This window comes from Plecotus auritus (genome assembly GCF_963455305.1).
Source record: "Plecotus auritus genome assembly, chromosome: 8".
NCBI lineage: Eukaryota > Metazoa > Chordata > Mammalia > Chiroptera > Vespertilionidae > Plecotus > Plecotus auritus.
In genome coordinates, this window is record NC_137782.1 from 150,442,483 (window position 1) to 150,459,159 (window position 16,677).

The 16,677-nt window shown below is 43.9% G+C and overlaps 1 protein-coding gene across 4 annotated transcripts in view; it reads right to left on the bottom strand.

Annotated features, from left to right (window-relative positions):
- Positions 1 to 16,677, bottom strand: part of PRKCE (protein kinase C epsilon) — a 465,420-nt gene that overhangs the window by 269,486 nt on the left and 179,257 nt on the right. For all 4 annotated transcript variants that reach the window (XM_080685092.1, XM_080685093.1, XM_080685091.1 and 1 more), the window contains one exon: positions 14,420 to 14,483. In XM_080685092.1, coding sequence (XP_080541218.1) covers positions 14,420 to 14,483 — 64 coding nt within the window. The remainder of the gene's footprint in view (positions 1 to 14,419; positions 14,484 to 16,677) is intronic.

Consider the following 16,677-nt stretch of genomic DNA (forward strand, 5'->3'; position numbering starts at 1 on the left):
TAATCTGGACCACAGGTACAGATGATGCATGATAAATAATGATATAATTTCACAATAAACATAGTGGGAGGGAGGGAGAGTAAGGCCAGTTTAAATTAATCCCAAAGGACAGACTGATTCAAGGGAAACAAATCACAGAGGGTATTTTTCCTGAGGTCAAAGAAATTATCGTTTCTTTGTTTTCTGAGCCAAGGAAACCTAGTGAAGGCTTCATGCCACATAGAAAATGAATGTTAAATCAAAAGGCCCTTGTTTGATTTATGTTTTAAAAAATTAAAAATAAGAGCAAAACAGGTCCCTTTGCAGACAGAGCTAGGTGTCTCTAGTTGGCCTGTCAGCGTAGTGGACACAAGGGCTGTAATTACAGCGAGGGAGAGGTCCAGTGGCCAGTGGCCATCTGTAATTAAGCAGGTGAAGTCTGCCTTCCAGGCTCCGGCTGCTCTGCTAACAACCCTGGTGACCTCACACCCGCCTCTTCCAGGCAGCTCTTGACTTTCATATGTTGAGCCTTCAAACAGCACACACGGACACTCAGCCATGAGCTAGCCATAGCATTCCACAGTGGTGCTCTCTGCTTGCCCAGCCACCGAGCCACCTCCACACCTTCGCCATACTTACCTGGACAGCCGTCACTCGTTAATTCATGGGACAAACATGTTCTGATCACTGTGCATCCTGGCATTGTCTTAGACCATGAAGGTACAGCAGAGACCAACACAGATGCAGTCCTTGCCTGCATAGTGTTTAGAGTCTCAAGTAAGTGTTTGTGCAAGTGCTTTAATATTTTATTGCCTCCTGACCTTTTTAACTAAATAAAAATGATCCCTAAGGGAAAAAAATGAAAACACTGGCCTTTGAGATAAGATGCATCTTTTCTACTTCAGAGAATAGAGTCTAATATAGCAAATCAGCGAGGGGCCCTTGGGGGGCTACAAAGGCCCCTGCCTACCCTCAGCTCAACCCTCCCAGCACTTAAGCAGGTAGACAGGCTGCCCAGATGATAAAGTGGGGGAAAAGATGTTGAAATCTCACCAAAGGCAGTGTCTAAACAACAAAACATAATGAGGGAAGTGTATAATGTTGTAATTCTCTGGGAATCAAATCTCCCATTATAGCATTTAACTCAGTCATTCAAACCTCCATGTTTTTTATCTCCAGGCACCTTAGAAAGCACCATGTGCAAAATTAGGGAACTGCCTACAAACCTAGCCGTTGGTCCTTTATGCACAAGAAGATTCAAGAAAGGCTTAGGTTTTCGTCTTTCTAAAAGGGTTGGTCCTTTTTTGTTTTTGTTTTTTGAGGGAAGCGTTAGCTGTTTAATAAACATTAAGAGCTTAAACCACCACCAATGTGAAAACCCTGAAGATAAAATTTCAAACATCAGACAAAAGGTAGGTCAATATCAGGGGGAGGAGTCAACCACCTTCCTGGTGCCCTACCTCATTCAGAACATCAGTTACTTTCTACTCCTCTAGCTCCGATGCAATGCCTTCCTATATTTGAGGAGAAAATCCTTCCCTCACAGTGGGCATGGACAGCATGACAAAATGATGTTTCCCCTGAAATTGGGAGCCTTCTTTGCCATTCTTCCTCCCCTAGATGGACCTCTTCACAGACACACACCAATGGACCACTCTTTCAGTAAACTCCACATGCATATCCATGTGAGAGAGAAATAAAGGCCAAATACTGATATTACAAAAGATTTTAGCACTTACAGTCTTCACAAGAGTGGTTCACATTTAGGGCCCATTCAAATAGAGACCTTCCCTAGCTCTTTGGACACAATATTCCAATTTTAATATTTCAATTTTTACCTAAATTTCAGAAATATAACTATTCTGTACCTAGATGCTAAGACCCAACTTATTTCTTTTCCCCATCTTTTCCCATACACCCTTTTCTGCCTTTTTTACAATGTGGGCCTTGGATTTTTTAAAATAAAACATTTTAAATATAGTAAACATTTGCCTTATTATCCTCTATTTGTACACTTGTGGAAATTGTCTGTTACAAATATTTAGATCTTACAAAAGCCCATTAGAAGAATCTTTTCTATAATAATTGAAAACTGTCTCTATGTGAATACCTCCAGAGATGAAGACCTCCCTACTTACTGTTCAAATGTATTAAACGGCTGATGAGCTCTGTCTACCAGACGCTTTTTCCATATACTAAACCAAGCTTAAAGCTGTCTCCCTATAAATTCTACCTCTGTGGTCCTAAAACTGCCCTACGAAGCCACAGGATAAGTCCTCTCCCTCTTCTACTTGGTCATACTTTAAGTTCTTTAGATACCTACCATGTCTCACCCACTTCTAAGGATCCTGTATGTTGGCCAGGAATACCGAAGTTTGGCTCCCTGGCGATAAGTATAAAGGGAGATTAGGAAGCCTTCTTATTGATTTACCCCTGCATTCAGAAAGTCTTCAGTCTAAGAATCTGAAATCCTAGGCATTCAATGAATCAAAGCATCTTAACATGTGGTCAATATAATCCAGTTGACAGCTAGAAGCACCCAGTGATTTATTCACCTTCACTTGGGTGGTTAGTAGCAGGGCCAAGAACAGAATACAAGCTTCTGACTAAAAAAAAATAGGGGGTTACTGCCTGGCTGGTATCACTCAGTGGTTGAGCATCAACCCATGAACCAGGAGGTCGCTGGTTCGATCTGGTCAGGGCACAGGCCCGGTTTGCGGGCTCCATCCCTACTGGGAGGTGTGATGTTTCTCTTTCATTGATGTTTCTATTTCTCTATCCATCTCCCTTGCTCTCTCACTAAAAATCAATAAAGAAAAAAAGAATTTTTAAAAAAACACAGGGAGTTACTCCCATTACACCTCAGCATAAAGCTGCTTAATGCTGAATTCAGTGTAACTAACAGGGGCCTTCTGCTCAGCACTAGTGAGGCCCTGCAATAACCAAGGCTCCCAGGGACTTTGTCCAAGTTCAGAGATGGCTTTTGTTCCCAGTGCAGCTTTGTGTAATTTAAACAGTAAGACAGTGCTCCAGGCTCAGCACTCCCATGCCTCTGCCCTTGAATGGCTTGTGGTTTAGTGGATGGGCAGGGCACAACCAGGCTCTAGTTATAGGTACAATATAAATATACGAGTACATGATTGTACAAAAAGACACAGAAGAGTGTGGGAGCAAATACAGTGTCACGGCGCAGCAGGTGGGGGGGTGGGGGCCAATGTGGGAAGGCTCCCAGGAAGAGGCAAACTTTACATCAAATTTTGAAAGAGTAAAGAATTAGTTGAATAAATAGGGAGGGGACAGGGTATAATAACTGGAGACTTGGTGTGGGGAGGCTCTGAGTACCAGGCATGGAAAGCTTAAACGTGCAAGCCCACGCACACTAGAATATGAAACAACTGATTATCCAAAGCAAAATCAGGCCAAACACCTTGTTTATCTCCATTGTTTCCTTTCAACATGACACTTTTTCCTGTTAGTGCATTTAGTCATGCATTTATTTATCCAACAAGTAAAACTGATGCCCCTCCTGTGTACACAGCACCTAATCCCGAACTCCTTCTGCATTTCCCATTCATGAAAGACAGGTTCAACTTGCCTACTCAGAGGAGAAACACATAAAGGTAAGTTCTGGCAAGGTCCCTGGGTGAGTTATTTTAATTAAAGCCCTAGGAACCAGGAGAAAATTAGCACAGTGGGATCAAATTCAAGCACCACTCAATACTGGAGGGTATTTATAGAAAAATAAACACAAAAACAAAAAAATCCAATATCCTGACTGCTTGCTTTTTTGTCTTCCTGGTATAAATTGGTTCTTGTTCTCCTAGCTGAAGAACACTAAATGCTGTCCATTTTGACCTTCTGCAGACAATTCAAGTCAAGACTGGAAAACCGAGACGGCCATTGCCCAGCCTCCCAAAAATACTGAATGCCTTCTCAACCCCTGCCACGGAGGAAAGGAGAATGGGAAGGAAAAGATACTAAACAGAAAAGGATTCAAAGGTATTAACTTTGAGGTGGACTAAATGGTTGGTATTTTGGAAAGGGAGAAATCACTGGATTTTCCTCTTAATTTTCAACCAAGTAGAAACTGGTGCCTGCTCAGCATGGTTCAGACGGAAAGCATGGGTCTTGTAGTCTCTTGCTACCAAAGTGTTGGCTAGGGACCAGCAGCATGGGCATCTCCTGGGAGCTGGTGAGAAATTCAGCATCTCAGGCCCTGAGTCAGAATCTGCATTTTCACAGGATACCAGGTGGTTCAGAGTCTTAAACTCTTTAAGCCTCATTTCCCCCATGTGTGAAATAGGGTTGGTAAAGCCTACCTGTGCAGATCCATTTACGGTTAAACAAAATAATCTCTGTAGAGATTTGGTTTTAAAAATTTTGTTCTCTCTCACTTCCCCCTTCCGGGTGTCTGTCTGTGTGCAAACTCCTCTTGCTTGTGATTGAGAACTAGAAAGTGAGAAGAGGTGCTTAGTCCCACACCTTCTCCAAATGCAGAGGAAGCCACCGAGGCCCAAAGGGAGTAGATGACTTGTTGCTGATATGTCCTAGCTTGGGTCTTTTTCCTCTTTGTTTCTCCAGCTCTTAGCCTGGTGCCTGGCACACAACAGATCCTTAGTATATGTTTGCTCAATTAATTCGTAAATCAAGTAATTAGCTAATTGTGGAGCAGGAGCTACAATGCAGGTTCCTACAGAATCCTAGTCCCAATAGCACTGAAAGTGAACTTAATTTCCCCTTAATTCACTCTCCCTGACAATTCCAAAAGAACGCACACCTGGCTAATAGCAATAACTAAACAGCACTATTATTTTCATTGTCAGGAAACAGGCACTAAATACCTGGAAAGTAGAAATAACCCACTGGCAGCTGGGCAGAAGGTACCCCAGCTGTGAAGCAACTCGGTCTGTGGAGATGACCAAGCTTGGGACAAGTAGCAGCTGACCCTCAGTACTAAAGAGTGCTCTCTGGTACCGGTAAAGAACCTCACCGTGGACTGTCCATCCAGATGCTGTGTGCCTCTCTAGGTGCTCAGAGGCAAGTGCTCCTGGGAGTAAATACTCCTCATGCATCATTCACTCATCACCCACTGTGTGGGAGTCCGGCTGTCTGGCCTACCTGCCTCTCCACATGGGAGCATTCAATCCTCAGTGGCAGGCACAAACCCCAATTTCCGCATTACAAACTAGAGGTGTCGGTGGAGCAATGTAGAGCATGATTCTTAGAGCTCTCTGTCATTAGTTGTGTTATTCTTTTCAAGCCTATCATAGCCTCTGGCCATGGGCAAGTCACTGTCACTGTGTGTATGGGAATGGTCACATTTCCGCCTAATTAAATTTTCTTCAAAATTTCTAAGTAATTGTTTTAATAGGTCATACTCACATTTGGGAAAAAACACAAGAGATTACAGACATTGACAAGAAAGTTTTCCTCCTTTCTAAATTCACTTTTTCCCTTCCCCAGAGACAACTCCTATCCCCTGTGTTTTATGCCTGCCGAGATACCCACACACACAAGCATGTCCACTAGAATGGATGGCCCACAGTGGCAGAGGTTTCTGTTTATATTGTTTCCTTCTGTGCCTAGAGCACGGAAAAGAGTAACTAGCGTAGGTGCCCAATAACTATATGTTGAATAAATGAGTATGAAAATCAGAGGTATTTCTGAAATGTTCAAATTTGGGTAAATTAAGTTCTAGTCTGCCTTTATTTTATCTTCTGATTGGATATATCTTCCATGGACAATGGTTCTATTTCCTCACCTGTTATTAGCTGCCTTCCAGGGTTGCCATGGGGAGCTGATGAGTACACATGGAAGTTGGTGGATGTCCTTTATGAACAGCCTACTCCAGGAGAGCCCTCCAGTGAAAAGGAGTCTCTTTGATGGTACCACCGTACCCTGTTCTACCAACAGCTAAAACACATTTCTGTATTGTGCTTACTGGTCTACTGCTCACCTCCTTCTGTAAGAGTACAGATACCTGACAGCAGGGACCATTCTCATTAGCTCTATACGTCCAGGGCCTAGGCTATCTTAGATAAGCAAATAAGTAATGTTTCCAATGAAGGAAACTGAGGCTGAAGGAGACTCAGAACAGGTGATTCAGAGACATTATGCTCGTCTGTGTGTACATAGGCAAATGCACACACTTCCCACAAGCTCACACCAAAGGTTTACAATCAAGGAGGAAGATAAAAGCCTCAGTGTTAGCAGCTCAAATAAGATGGTGAATGCACTTGATAGTGAAAATTGAATGTTTCAACAAAGCTAGGTAATAAGAAAAATCAATAAGACTGTCAACACAGGCCAATTTCAACTGGATAAAAGAATAAAGTAATTGGTCCTAAAAGACAACTCTCTAAATTAGGTTGGATGAATGGAAATGCCCTATTGTTTTAAGCCAAATCACGAGAATATCAACAACAGTAAATGATTAAATTACAGGCCACTATGACCCAGTATGATCTGAGCTGCAAGCATGAATTTCCCCAAACAATCTTCTTTATAAGACACTGAAATGGTATACAGCAAGGCAACAGAGATGGAACTGGAGGCCATGCCAGGAAACACAGGGCTCACTTCTTGACTAAGGGTCTATTATAAACCCACCCTTTCTATATGTTTATTTCTGCAACATGATTATTCCTTCTTCAATTACTTCATTAGTAAAACAGGCACACAAGACAATAGCAAATACACATGTATGCTTCCCTGATGGCAGGGGAAGGGGGCTTTAGGAGTGATCCTAAAGTGCTCTGCTCTCCAAACACTCAGGATTCAATTGTTTTTCATCTGCTAATTGTTGTCATTTGGTGTTGTTAACCATGAATGATTCATTTTAGAGGAACTGCTGTGCATCTAGAGCCTATTTGGAAGGAAATGAGGGTTTCTTGGCTTATTTCTCATCAAGTATTTTAGCATTGTCTCTTTGTGGCATTATAAACCCCTTGATGGGGGTTTGGTGCTCACTACTTTCAAGCTGACTCCCCTGGTCACATCTGGTGCATATGGTCACTGCTAGGAATAAGCATTTATTTCATTAGGACAAAAGATGGAGCCAAAAATCTGGAGATTAAGGGACCCGCTCCCTGAGTCTGAGTATCAGTAGCAAGCAATTATGCTGGGGGAAAGGGGAATATACTTTGCAAGATCAATATTTTTCAACATCTGGATTTTGTTATTTTCACTCTTATCAAGCACTGAGGCTGTCTCTCTCCACATGCTCCTGGGGAACCCCACACGTCCATTCATGTCTGGAGAGCCAGACCGGGATATCATTGCCTGCAGCACCACACAAGAGGGAGACCTATCAGCATCTTGGAGCTGATGTCTGACTTTGAAGTCTGCTGTTTGGGAAGGTGAAGTCTCTCTTTGACCTCTCAAGCAATGTTTCTCATTAGAGACTGGACAGAACTTGAAAAGAGAAAGAGTGGGAGTATTAGGGCTTGATGCCAGAGCACTAGCTAGATTGGCTGGAGAGGAGGAGAATGTGGAGGGTGGTAGAGTGCTTACCATGGGATTTCATGAGATTGCTAAGGGAGAAAAGAGAGAGTGTTTAGAAAAGACCACAAAAGGATGTCTGTACCTGAGCTTGACCTTCTAATCACCTAAGTCCCATGCTTATAAAATGAGCTCTATTCAATGTCCCAGACTTGACCAAACTTGACCTACAACATTCCTCCTTCTTTGGGGTCAAGGTGGGTGGGAGGCCTTGACCATGAAAACACATCCAGAAAGCACTGCCTTCCCGTCAAACACAGCTTAATCATTTAAAACATTTCATTTTCTTGTTGGCATAGCATGAAAATTTCTGTCTGCAACATGGATGACTGTCTTTGTTTGAAAGCTCCTAGAGAATACAAATTGCATCTCCCTAATTTATCATGTCTGTCCAGCCTTATCTAAAAATAAGAGCATCAACACTGTCTTTGACAGCAATGATATGATCCCCTCTGCTCTGAACAGCCTCTCCAAGTCTTCCCTGTCAATCTAGTCTACCTATCTTTTCCTTTTTCAGCCCAAGCCCTGCTTCTTCCATAAAGTTTTCCTGAATTATTCCAGCTCCAATTTATTTCATTTAAGGAACTCTTAGTAACACCCAGTTGAGCACTCAATATGATATTGCCTTGCATTGTTCTCTAATGCTTTTGTCCTGCATGATCTGGATTCCTAATTCAATTGTAAGCTTCTTGAAGGCAAGGCCATGTGTTCTTATGAATGCCATCTCTCATTTGCCACTTCCTTCCCCACCTCCCAGTCCCCAAACCTAGGACAGGCACCAAGCTGGGCACATTTATTAAAGTGCATTGGTGACTACTGTTCATTTTAACAAATGGTTATTTTTAACTATCTGATAACCAAAAGGCATTGGATTAAACAATGTAGAATTCTGAAGGAAAAAGGTAATATTATCAACTAAAGCTTCAATGGGACTCTGGGATCTGAGAGATGTTATTTAGATAGAAACTGCCACCCTGCCCTACATGCTCAGTGGTTGGAGAGTCAGCCCATGTACCAAAGGGTCTCAGGTTTGATTCCCAGGTTGCAGGTTCAATTTCTAGCCCCGTGTGGGAAGCAAGCAATCAATATGTCTCTCTCACATTGATGTTTCTCTCTCTCTCCCCCAACCCCTCCTTTACACTCTCTCTAAAAATCAATGGAAAAAATATCTGCAAGTGAGGATTTAAGAATAAAGAAACTGCTCACTGGCTGAGGTAGAGTTGCAAGAAGTCCTCCCCCTCTACTTAAATCCTGAAGGTAGCACTCTAATGCTTGCCATAGACACATGTAAGAAAGATGGCTAACCTGCAGGGAGTAGAGGCAGGTCTAGTTGCAGACCAATACTTAGTATGGACCCACCTTACAGAGAGCCTCAGGAGCTGACCATTTTTAAACTGGGATCAACAGCATTTTCGTTTCTAAGGGAGTAGAAAAAAGATCTGCTTATTTGTGAATGAGACTCTGAGTCACCTTTGGATTCAACACTAATAACTTTAGCTTTATAGTTCTGTAAAAAGCTTGCTGGAGAAAAGAACTAAAATTCAAGAGTAGCAGGGAAGTCTTTGCCATGTTAGCAAACTCACTATTAGGCCACGATTTAGAGCAGGATACTAGATCGTGGCCTGGGGTCCGGACCCAATAGGGCCATATTATCAACCTTGTGGCCTTGGGCACATCACTTGACCCCTCAATGTCACCATCTCCCACATGGAGGTCATACTGTCAGGCACTTAATCTATACACGTTATCACTTCAGAATGGAGCAAAGCTGGTTTGTCACGTCTCTCTGTCTTTGCAACTTGAAAAAGTTCAAAAGAGAGTCCCAAAGATGAGTTAAAATTTCTAAACTACCTCTTCAGAAAGGTTCAGGGATGTGATTGATTCAGCCTGAAGAAGAGAGATTTAATAAGAACCTTCAAATAGATGAAGGGTTTTTACCCAGGGCCAGTGAGAATATGGGGACCACATGTTCTCAGTCTGCACTGAGCAAAGAAGCCCAAGCCCAGGCTCTGACAAGAAGTTTCTGACATTAAGGGCCAAAGGACACAAATCAACTAGAGAATGTACTTCTGGGAAATACTTCATTGGGGGAAGGATGGGAAAGAAAGAGAGGGAAGGAAGGAGAGAGGGAAAGTGAGAGGGAGAGAAAGAGAATGGGGCAATATTATAGCAAGTTCTGAACACTAAAGAAAGCAACCTCATAGCTCTTGCCAGATATACTAGTATTAGTCTATAAATTACCTCTTTGGCCTTATCTTGTTTGCCTCAGTGGATGGAGCATCGGCCCACAGACTGAAGGGTCCCAGGTTCGAATCCAGTCAAGGCCATGTACCTAGGCTGCAGGCTCAATCTTGGCTACGGTTGGGATGTATGTGGGAGGCAACAATCGATATGTCTCTTTCACATCAATGTTTCTCTCTCTGTCTCTCTCCCTCCCCCTCTCTCTAAAAATCAATGGAAAAATATCCTCAGGTGAGGATTAACAACAACAGCAAAAATTACCCTCTTTGACACCTTGCTCTGTTCTTGGACCTTTTGGACATGCATGCCCCAGAGTCAGAAACCTACCCTCAAACGATTTCTCTGAACTGTTTCTCTGTTTCTCTGGAGCTACCTGCTGCTCCTATGGGCATTGGGTTAGCGCTATTGCCACCTCCCTGTCCCCAGGTCTCCAGGGCCTTCAGGCATTTACTGAGCATCTCCTGTATGTGAGGGCACTGTACCCAGGCACTGTTCTCATAGCAATCCTATCATACATAGTACCTATCCTAGGTATTATTATCCCCATTTATGGGTGAGAAATCTGAAGCTCTGAACTGGTAAGCACTAGAGCCAGGATTTAAATCCAGGACTGGTGGACTCCGATGCTTTTTCACTCTATCTGCTACCACTTCCAGAGAGGGGACTGTGTGTTTCCTGTTGCACATGGCTGCAGAAAGAAGGGGTGAGGGGTGGATCCTGCCCCTCACCCCCATCTTCTGCTTCCACAATATACAATCATTCCAGAATTGAACTGAGCGGCATTATTTGTGATGCATGTGTTGCAAAAATCATTCAAATTATTTTGTATCTTCTTCATTTTATTGGTGAAGAAGTTTAGTGATCCAAAAATACCAGTAAAGCCAAAACCGGTTTGGCTCAGTGGATAGAGCGTCAGCCTGCAGACTGAAAGGTCCCAGGTTCGATTCCGGTCAAGGGCATGTAACTTGGTTGCGGGCACATTCCCAGTGGGAGGTGTGCAGGAGGCAGCTGATCGATGTTTCTCTCTCATCGATGTTTCTGACTATCTATCCCTCTTCCTTCCTCTCTGTAAAAAAATCAATAAAATATAAAAAAAAAAAAATACCAGTAAGGCCTACCTCTTGTTCTTTCTATTGTTGGCTCAGACTCCGAAGAACTCTCCCAGGTGAGCACTACACCTGGATGGAAGGCAGGGCAAGAAGAGCCTAGAAAGCCCTGGGTCACACTGCTTGCCCCTCCTCTGGGAGCCTGCAAATCAGGGTGCATTGTCCTGTTATTATAAAGAATGGAAATTATGTCACAACAAAGGAAGAAATTCTAACTATAGTGCACAGCAGGAAGCAATAGTTTGCTCATTTGAGAATTACATGGCTGTTTATGCTTCTGGCACCTGGGCTCATTATGCTCTGATTTAAGCCTCTGGTGAGCCTGTAGTGTCATGTTTACCAAGAAGCCACATGGTTATTACTGGTGATAAAAGCAAAATACTAAAAGGCACCTGAGACTGGAGGATCACACACAAGCATTCCAAGAAAGTTTGCTACTTGGGATGGGGTAGAGAAAGTGCCTCACACAGCACTTGTCACAAGACTCCCTTTCTTCCAACCCCTTCTACTTGCTACAGATATTAGCCAGTCCTTAGCCCTGAGCTCTGAGAGATGTCTATTCAAATTATACCAAAGGACCAAATCACATGACCGAGGATAACCTTAATTGTCATCCAGCCTGACCCCTTACATCTGGGGTTAGGTTGCCTGGTTTAGACAAAGCACACACTGGTCAAATCCCATTATGGTGAACTGCACAGGACATGCCAGCAGAGCAATTTTATTAGACAGTTAGAAATCACATTAGTCCAACCCTAGCAGACGTCAACATCCAGGCTTTCTGTAGTGTGTTAGCAAGAGAAAGAGCCCTTTGGCACATCCTTAAAGAAGGAGGTATATTCACATCATCTCACCCCCACACCTTTCTCTGAGCTCTTCAGTATTTGCACAAGTTGTAAAGTTTATTGCAAATTCTACAAATATATATATTTTTTTCTTTTGATGGTACTGGAGCATTTGAAGGGATGCTTGATGGCAGAATAATAGAGTGATGAAAACATCAGCTGGGCTTCATTTCAACTCTTTTCTTCCTTTTGTGGAATTCAGAGGTATGTATTTTCACACAAAAAAGGGACTTAGACAAGAACCTATGAATATCCACAGACTAGCTGTGACAACCGTTTTCCCACCAGACCCTTCTCATGCAGTCTGGTAACAAATGTGTTGGCCACTCATCCTTCACTCCCTCCTGACCCTCCCAACCCTTCCAAAAGCAGAACCACCTCTGGACCAGGGGCCCCCAAATCCCAGCAGCAGGACTGGGAGGACACAAACAGAACTGAAGATCCGCTTCCAGGAGGAGACTGCTAGAAGTCCTTCCCACCATCCAGAGAGAACCCCAAATCCACCAACAGCAAGTAAAAAAGATCAGAAACATGTCTCCTGTACTTCAGAACAACAGGCTAGCACTTCACAGAATCTGACATGGGTCAGCATTTCTGAACTAAACTCTTTTTTGTTGTTGTTGTTGTTAGATAAAAGAGATTTTTTTCAAAAAGTAGACCAAGAATTCAACCCAATGAAAATTGCTTTGTCCATTCACATGCAATAAGCTATAGAAGCAAGAAGAAAAAAAAATCAATTACTTCTCATTTATTGATTGCAAGTTGTTAATCTTTACAAAGAAAAAAAAAATCAAGCCCTCCATTGGTTGCCCAGTATCTTGGCACAGGAAATACATATTTAATCAATTATCTCATTGCATATTGATTATGTAAAGGAAAAAAAGTGCATTGATTTTGCTCATCAAATGTTTTGCCAGCGTCCACAATTAGGAGGCCACTGTATACAGGCATACCTAGGAGATAGTGTGGTTTTGGTTCCAAACCACTGTAAAAAAAAGTGAGCTGTAATTTTTGTGCTAGAAGAGGATCTTTCCTTCAATTTGTTAAAAAAAAAAAAAAAAAAAAAGCAACCTCGGTGGAACACAATAAAGCAAAGTGAAATAAAACAAGGTATACCTGTACAACTGACCCTTGAACAAAGGGTAAGGGTTAGGGACACCAACCACTTGCATAGTCAAAGATCCCTGTATAATTTAAGTGGCCCTCAGCATCTGCCAATTCCAACCATTGCTTTTGTGAAACACAATGCAAGGCTTCACCTTTCTGGGTACTTTGTTTCCTAACACGGGCTGTGGGTACACTGGTGCCCACTTTATCATTCTTTATGCCCCTTTGGACATCTCGAATATTTCGTATTAAATGTTGCTAAATCCCCAAATCTTCACCAACAGATTCTATTCTGGGCTGTTCAGAGCTGAAAGTTGAGAAGCAAAGAGTTGGAAACACCAAAATGTAATTGCAACCAAGAACAGAGGATGTAAGAGACTGATTTTGGAAGGTTGCTTAAAGTTCTAAACCCATGCCAAATAACTGCGATGAAAAGAGAGCCAGACTCTATTGTGAGCCTCCTATACACACAACTACTGAATTATTCGGAACACCTGTTGAAATTGGGTGCTAACTCAGACAAGTGAAAAGCATCAGGCACCTTTGTCAAGTGCACCATTGGCCCAGCTCCTCTGAATTTGCTTACAGACCCTCTCCTCCCATGTCTGAACCTTTATGAGAACGTCCTCCCTAAAGTAGGGGAGACTGTGTGGGGTTGTGACTTTGTGCTTGTAATCCCCGGTATTCAGGGGAGATGCTGTAAAAGGCCCACGCCTACCAGCCAGGACCTAAGGGAGCTGTTTCTTTCCCTTTGGGACACAGGCCCTAAACCACATTTGGTCTCAGTGCCACAAGGAACCAGCCTTGGTCTTCCAATCTTTCTGCCATGACATTAAAACCAACTGTTCCACCCCCCTGCCCACAGACAGGAAGAGAAGAAAGATGGTCCCAATAACTAAATTTCAGTCCTAATTCCAGCCCTCCTAGAACCCAAGTTTGCCACCATCTCCCCATTCCTGTGTGGCCAAGGTTTTATTGTCTTGTCTTCCCTTTTACCCCGACTGCTCAATCCTCACCAACCTGCAAGCTCTTAATGGTGGTAAGAGGCCACAGACAGGATGGAGACCAGAGGGTGTAAGAAGAAGAAGAAAAATCCAACTACCCGGAACATCTACACCCTGTGTAATCAGCCAATGGGAGCACAAATGCCTCTCACCCCAGTATTTCTAAGAGGAGGGCTTTCCCCCGCATAAGAAACTGTTAAAAAATAAAAAAAAAGTAACACTTCTATAAAAGCTCTACAGAAATAAGATTCTGAAATTTAACACCTAATTTCTTTTATTTCTGAATACCGTTAGACCAACTGGTTTTACTTCCTTCCCACCACACACACAAAACCCCACGGGAGCCTCCGGGAAGAGGCTGGGCTCCCCAAAGTCTGGCTGGTGCACTAGCGTGCAAAACGCCTGTTTTATTGGCCTCGCTTGGTAAGTCGCAAATCCTCCCTCTGTTCCACCAAAGTTAACAGATGGCTGGTCCCTTTTGGTACAGAGGCATAAGTATCTTCAAAATAACCTCTTCCTTTAAAATGTGCCAATTAATTAAATGTCACTGTAAAATGCCGCAGCCAAGGAGGGAAGGGAGAGCCCAGAAGACTAAGAGTCAATGGAAGAGAACAAGGCTGAGGTCACTCTCTCCTACCTTCACCCGATGACCCCGAGAGATCGATGATCACATACACTCTGCCTTCTGGCTCCAGGTCAATCTGCAATTAAGAAAATGACAGTGTCTCTGTTAGTACATTGTGGGGACAACCCACGAGTTCATGACATTTCCACCCCAAGTTGCTAAAACCTACAGTCACAGTTCCATTCAATTCCCCAACCTGCAAAGTGTCAAATGCCAGGTGAGCTAGGAACCAGGGAGAATCCCCATTTATAGACTATCCATGATGCTCTGGGTGCCGTTCCAGGAGGTCTGAGGCATACCCAATAGGTAGGTCATTCCAGTGGTTCTGCTCCGGAAGTGATTTTGCTGCACAACAGAAACCTGGCCTAGGGGACAGGTGACACAGGGAACATTTGGGAGATATAAAAATCAGGAGACATTTCTGATTGTGCTGCTACCTGCACCTCCGAGGTAGAGGCCAGGAATGCTACCAAACATCCTAGCACACAGGCCAATCCCCACAACAAAGAATGATCCAGTTTAAAATGCCAAGTATTAGGGTTGAGACGATCTGTGTTACTCCATTTTACAGGTAAGAACTCTGGGCTCAAAGTTCCAAAGTAAGTGGCAATGCTGTGATTCTGCCAAAACTGTGTAAAGAAACCCATGTTCCTTAGACCACACAAACTGCCCACAGGGGAACTAAGAGAAGCACAAGACATGACTCCTGCTCTCAAAGTGTTTACCCTCTCATTGGGGAGTCCAAAACCAGAGAGCAATGCTGAACCCGGCTTAACGATGAGGGACAGAGAAGGATTGAGCGTCTGTGAGCCTGACATCCATGGAGAAGAGCAGTCTGGGAAGACTCTATGAAGGCAAGAAAGAGAAGGCCTGCAAGGTGGAAGTAACAGCATAAGCAAAAGCCAGGAATGCGCACAGTGCCTGTGCCAGACTGAAGGACCCCCATGCTCAGGCTGTGTGTTGGCACGTGTGTTTTTGCAAACTCCAGATTCTACCAAGGTGGTAAAGAGAAAGGCAATATTGCTAAAGTCTTACCATTGACCTTTTCCATGCACCCTCACTTCCTCCCCCCACCTCCAAATCCAGCTAACTGCTTCAATACAGAACCAGGCTGATGACATCGTTCGATGGAAGAAAAGTCAGAGGCGCTGGGCCTCTTAGCAGTTGAGACATCTTTGCAAGATCTGAAGTGTCCTTACAGAAACTGTGTCCTCTGTGAGAGAGAGGAGTAACTCTTGAAACCTGGGGTCACCAAGTGCCCTCCGTTGCCTACCCCTGCCCCCACAATCCCATCTGTCTATGCAGGTCTCTAATTGGCTCATACATGCCAGGCTTACCTCCCCAACAAGCTGTGAGTTTCTGGAGGGCTACAACCACCACCCCTCCTTTTCTTTTTCACTGTCTCTGGCAAAGAGCAGGCAAACACCTAGCAAGTGTGACTTAGGAAGGGTTGTTCTGGCGGATACCTCTTCCTCCTTCAAGGTCAAGGTCAAGTATCCCCTCCTCTCTGAAGTCTTTCCAGATATTCCCAGTGAGATTTGATCATCCTGCAAGTGTATTCCCACAGTACACACACACATCTTAACCATGGCTCCTATTCAACGGCACTCCATGGTCCATATGTCTATCTCCTCTGCTGAACAGAGTATGAGAATCATATTTGCATCCCTAGTGCTTAGCTCACTGTCTGTGTGTCAGGAGACACCCAATAAACATTTGAGAAATGGGAAAAGGCTCAAGACTCAGGACTGTCAGGGCCTATTCTGGGATCATCTGCGCCTCCAAGGCTCCATCCCCTGTAGGAAGGAAGGCAGGTGGTCTGTACCAAAGTGACATTCAAACGAGGTGAGAGGGGGGAAAGAGGCAGCTAGCTGTACCATGAGCACTGCATATTCCCTGTGAGGTGAAAATCTCAGCTGGAACTGACACCCCTATTCCCACTCCAACCACCCGCCCCAGACACACACACACCCGTCTCACCTCACTCATAATCCAGGCTCCCAGCCATCTATGCTCCTTACTTTATTTCCAAGCTCGGCCTTTCGTGGTTGAGAGTGCTCAAGGTTTCTCCCCAAATTCACTCTCATCAACAGGGGTCTTCAGTGCCTCCTAGCTGAGGCCCTTGGTGACATTCCAGGTGCTCTGTCAGGGCAGGGTGTGGCTGGGGGTACTGGGGGCTCTCAGGTTGCCCCCCAGAAGCCATTCACCTGGGATCTCGTGACTAATATCCAGATGGCAACCAGACAACAAATTAGTGATACCATGAGATG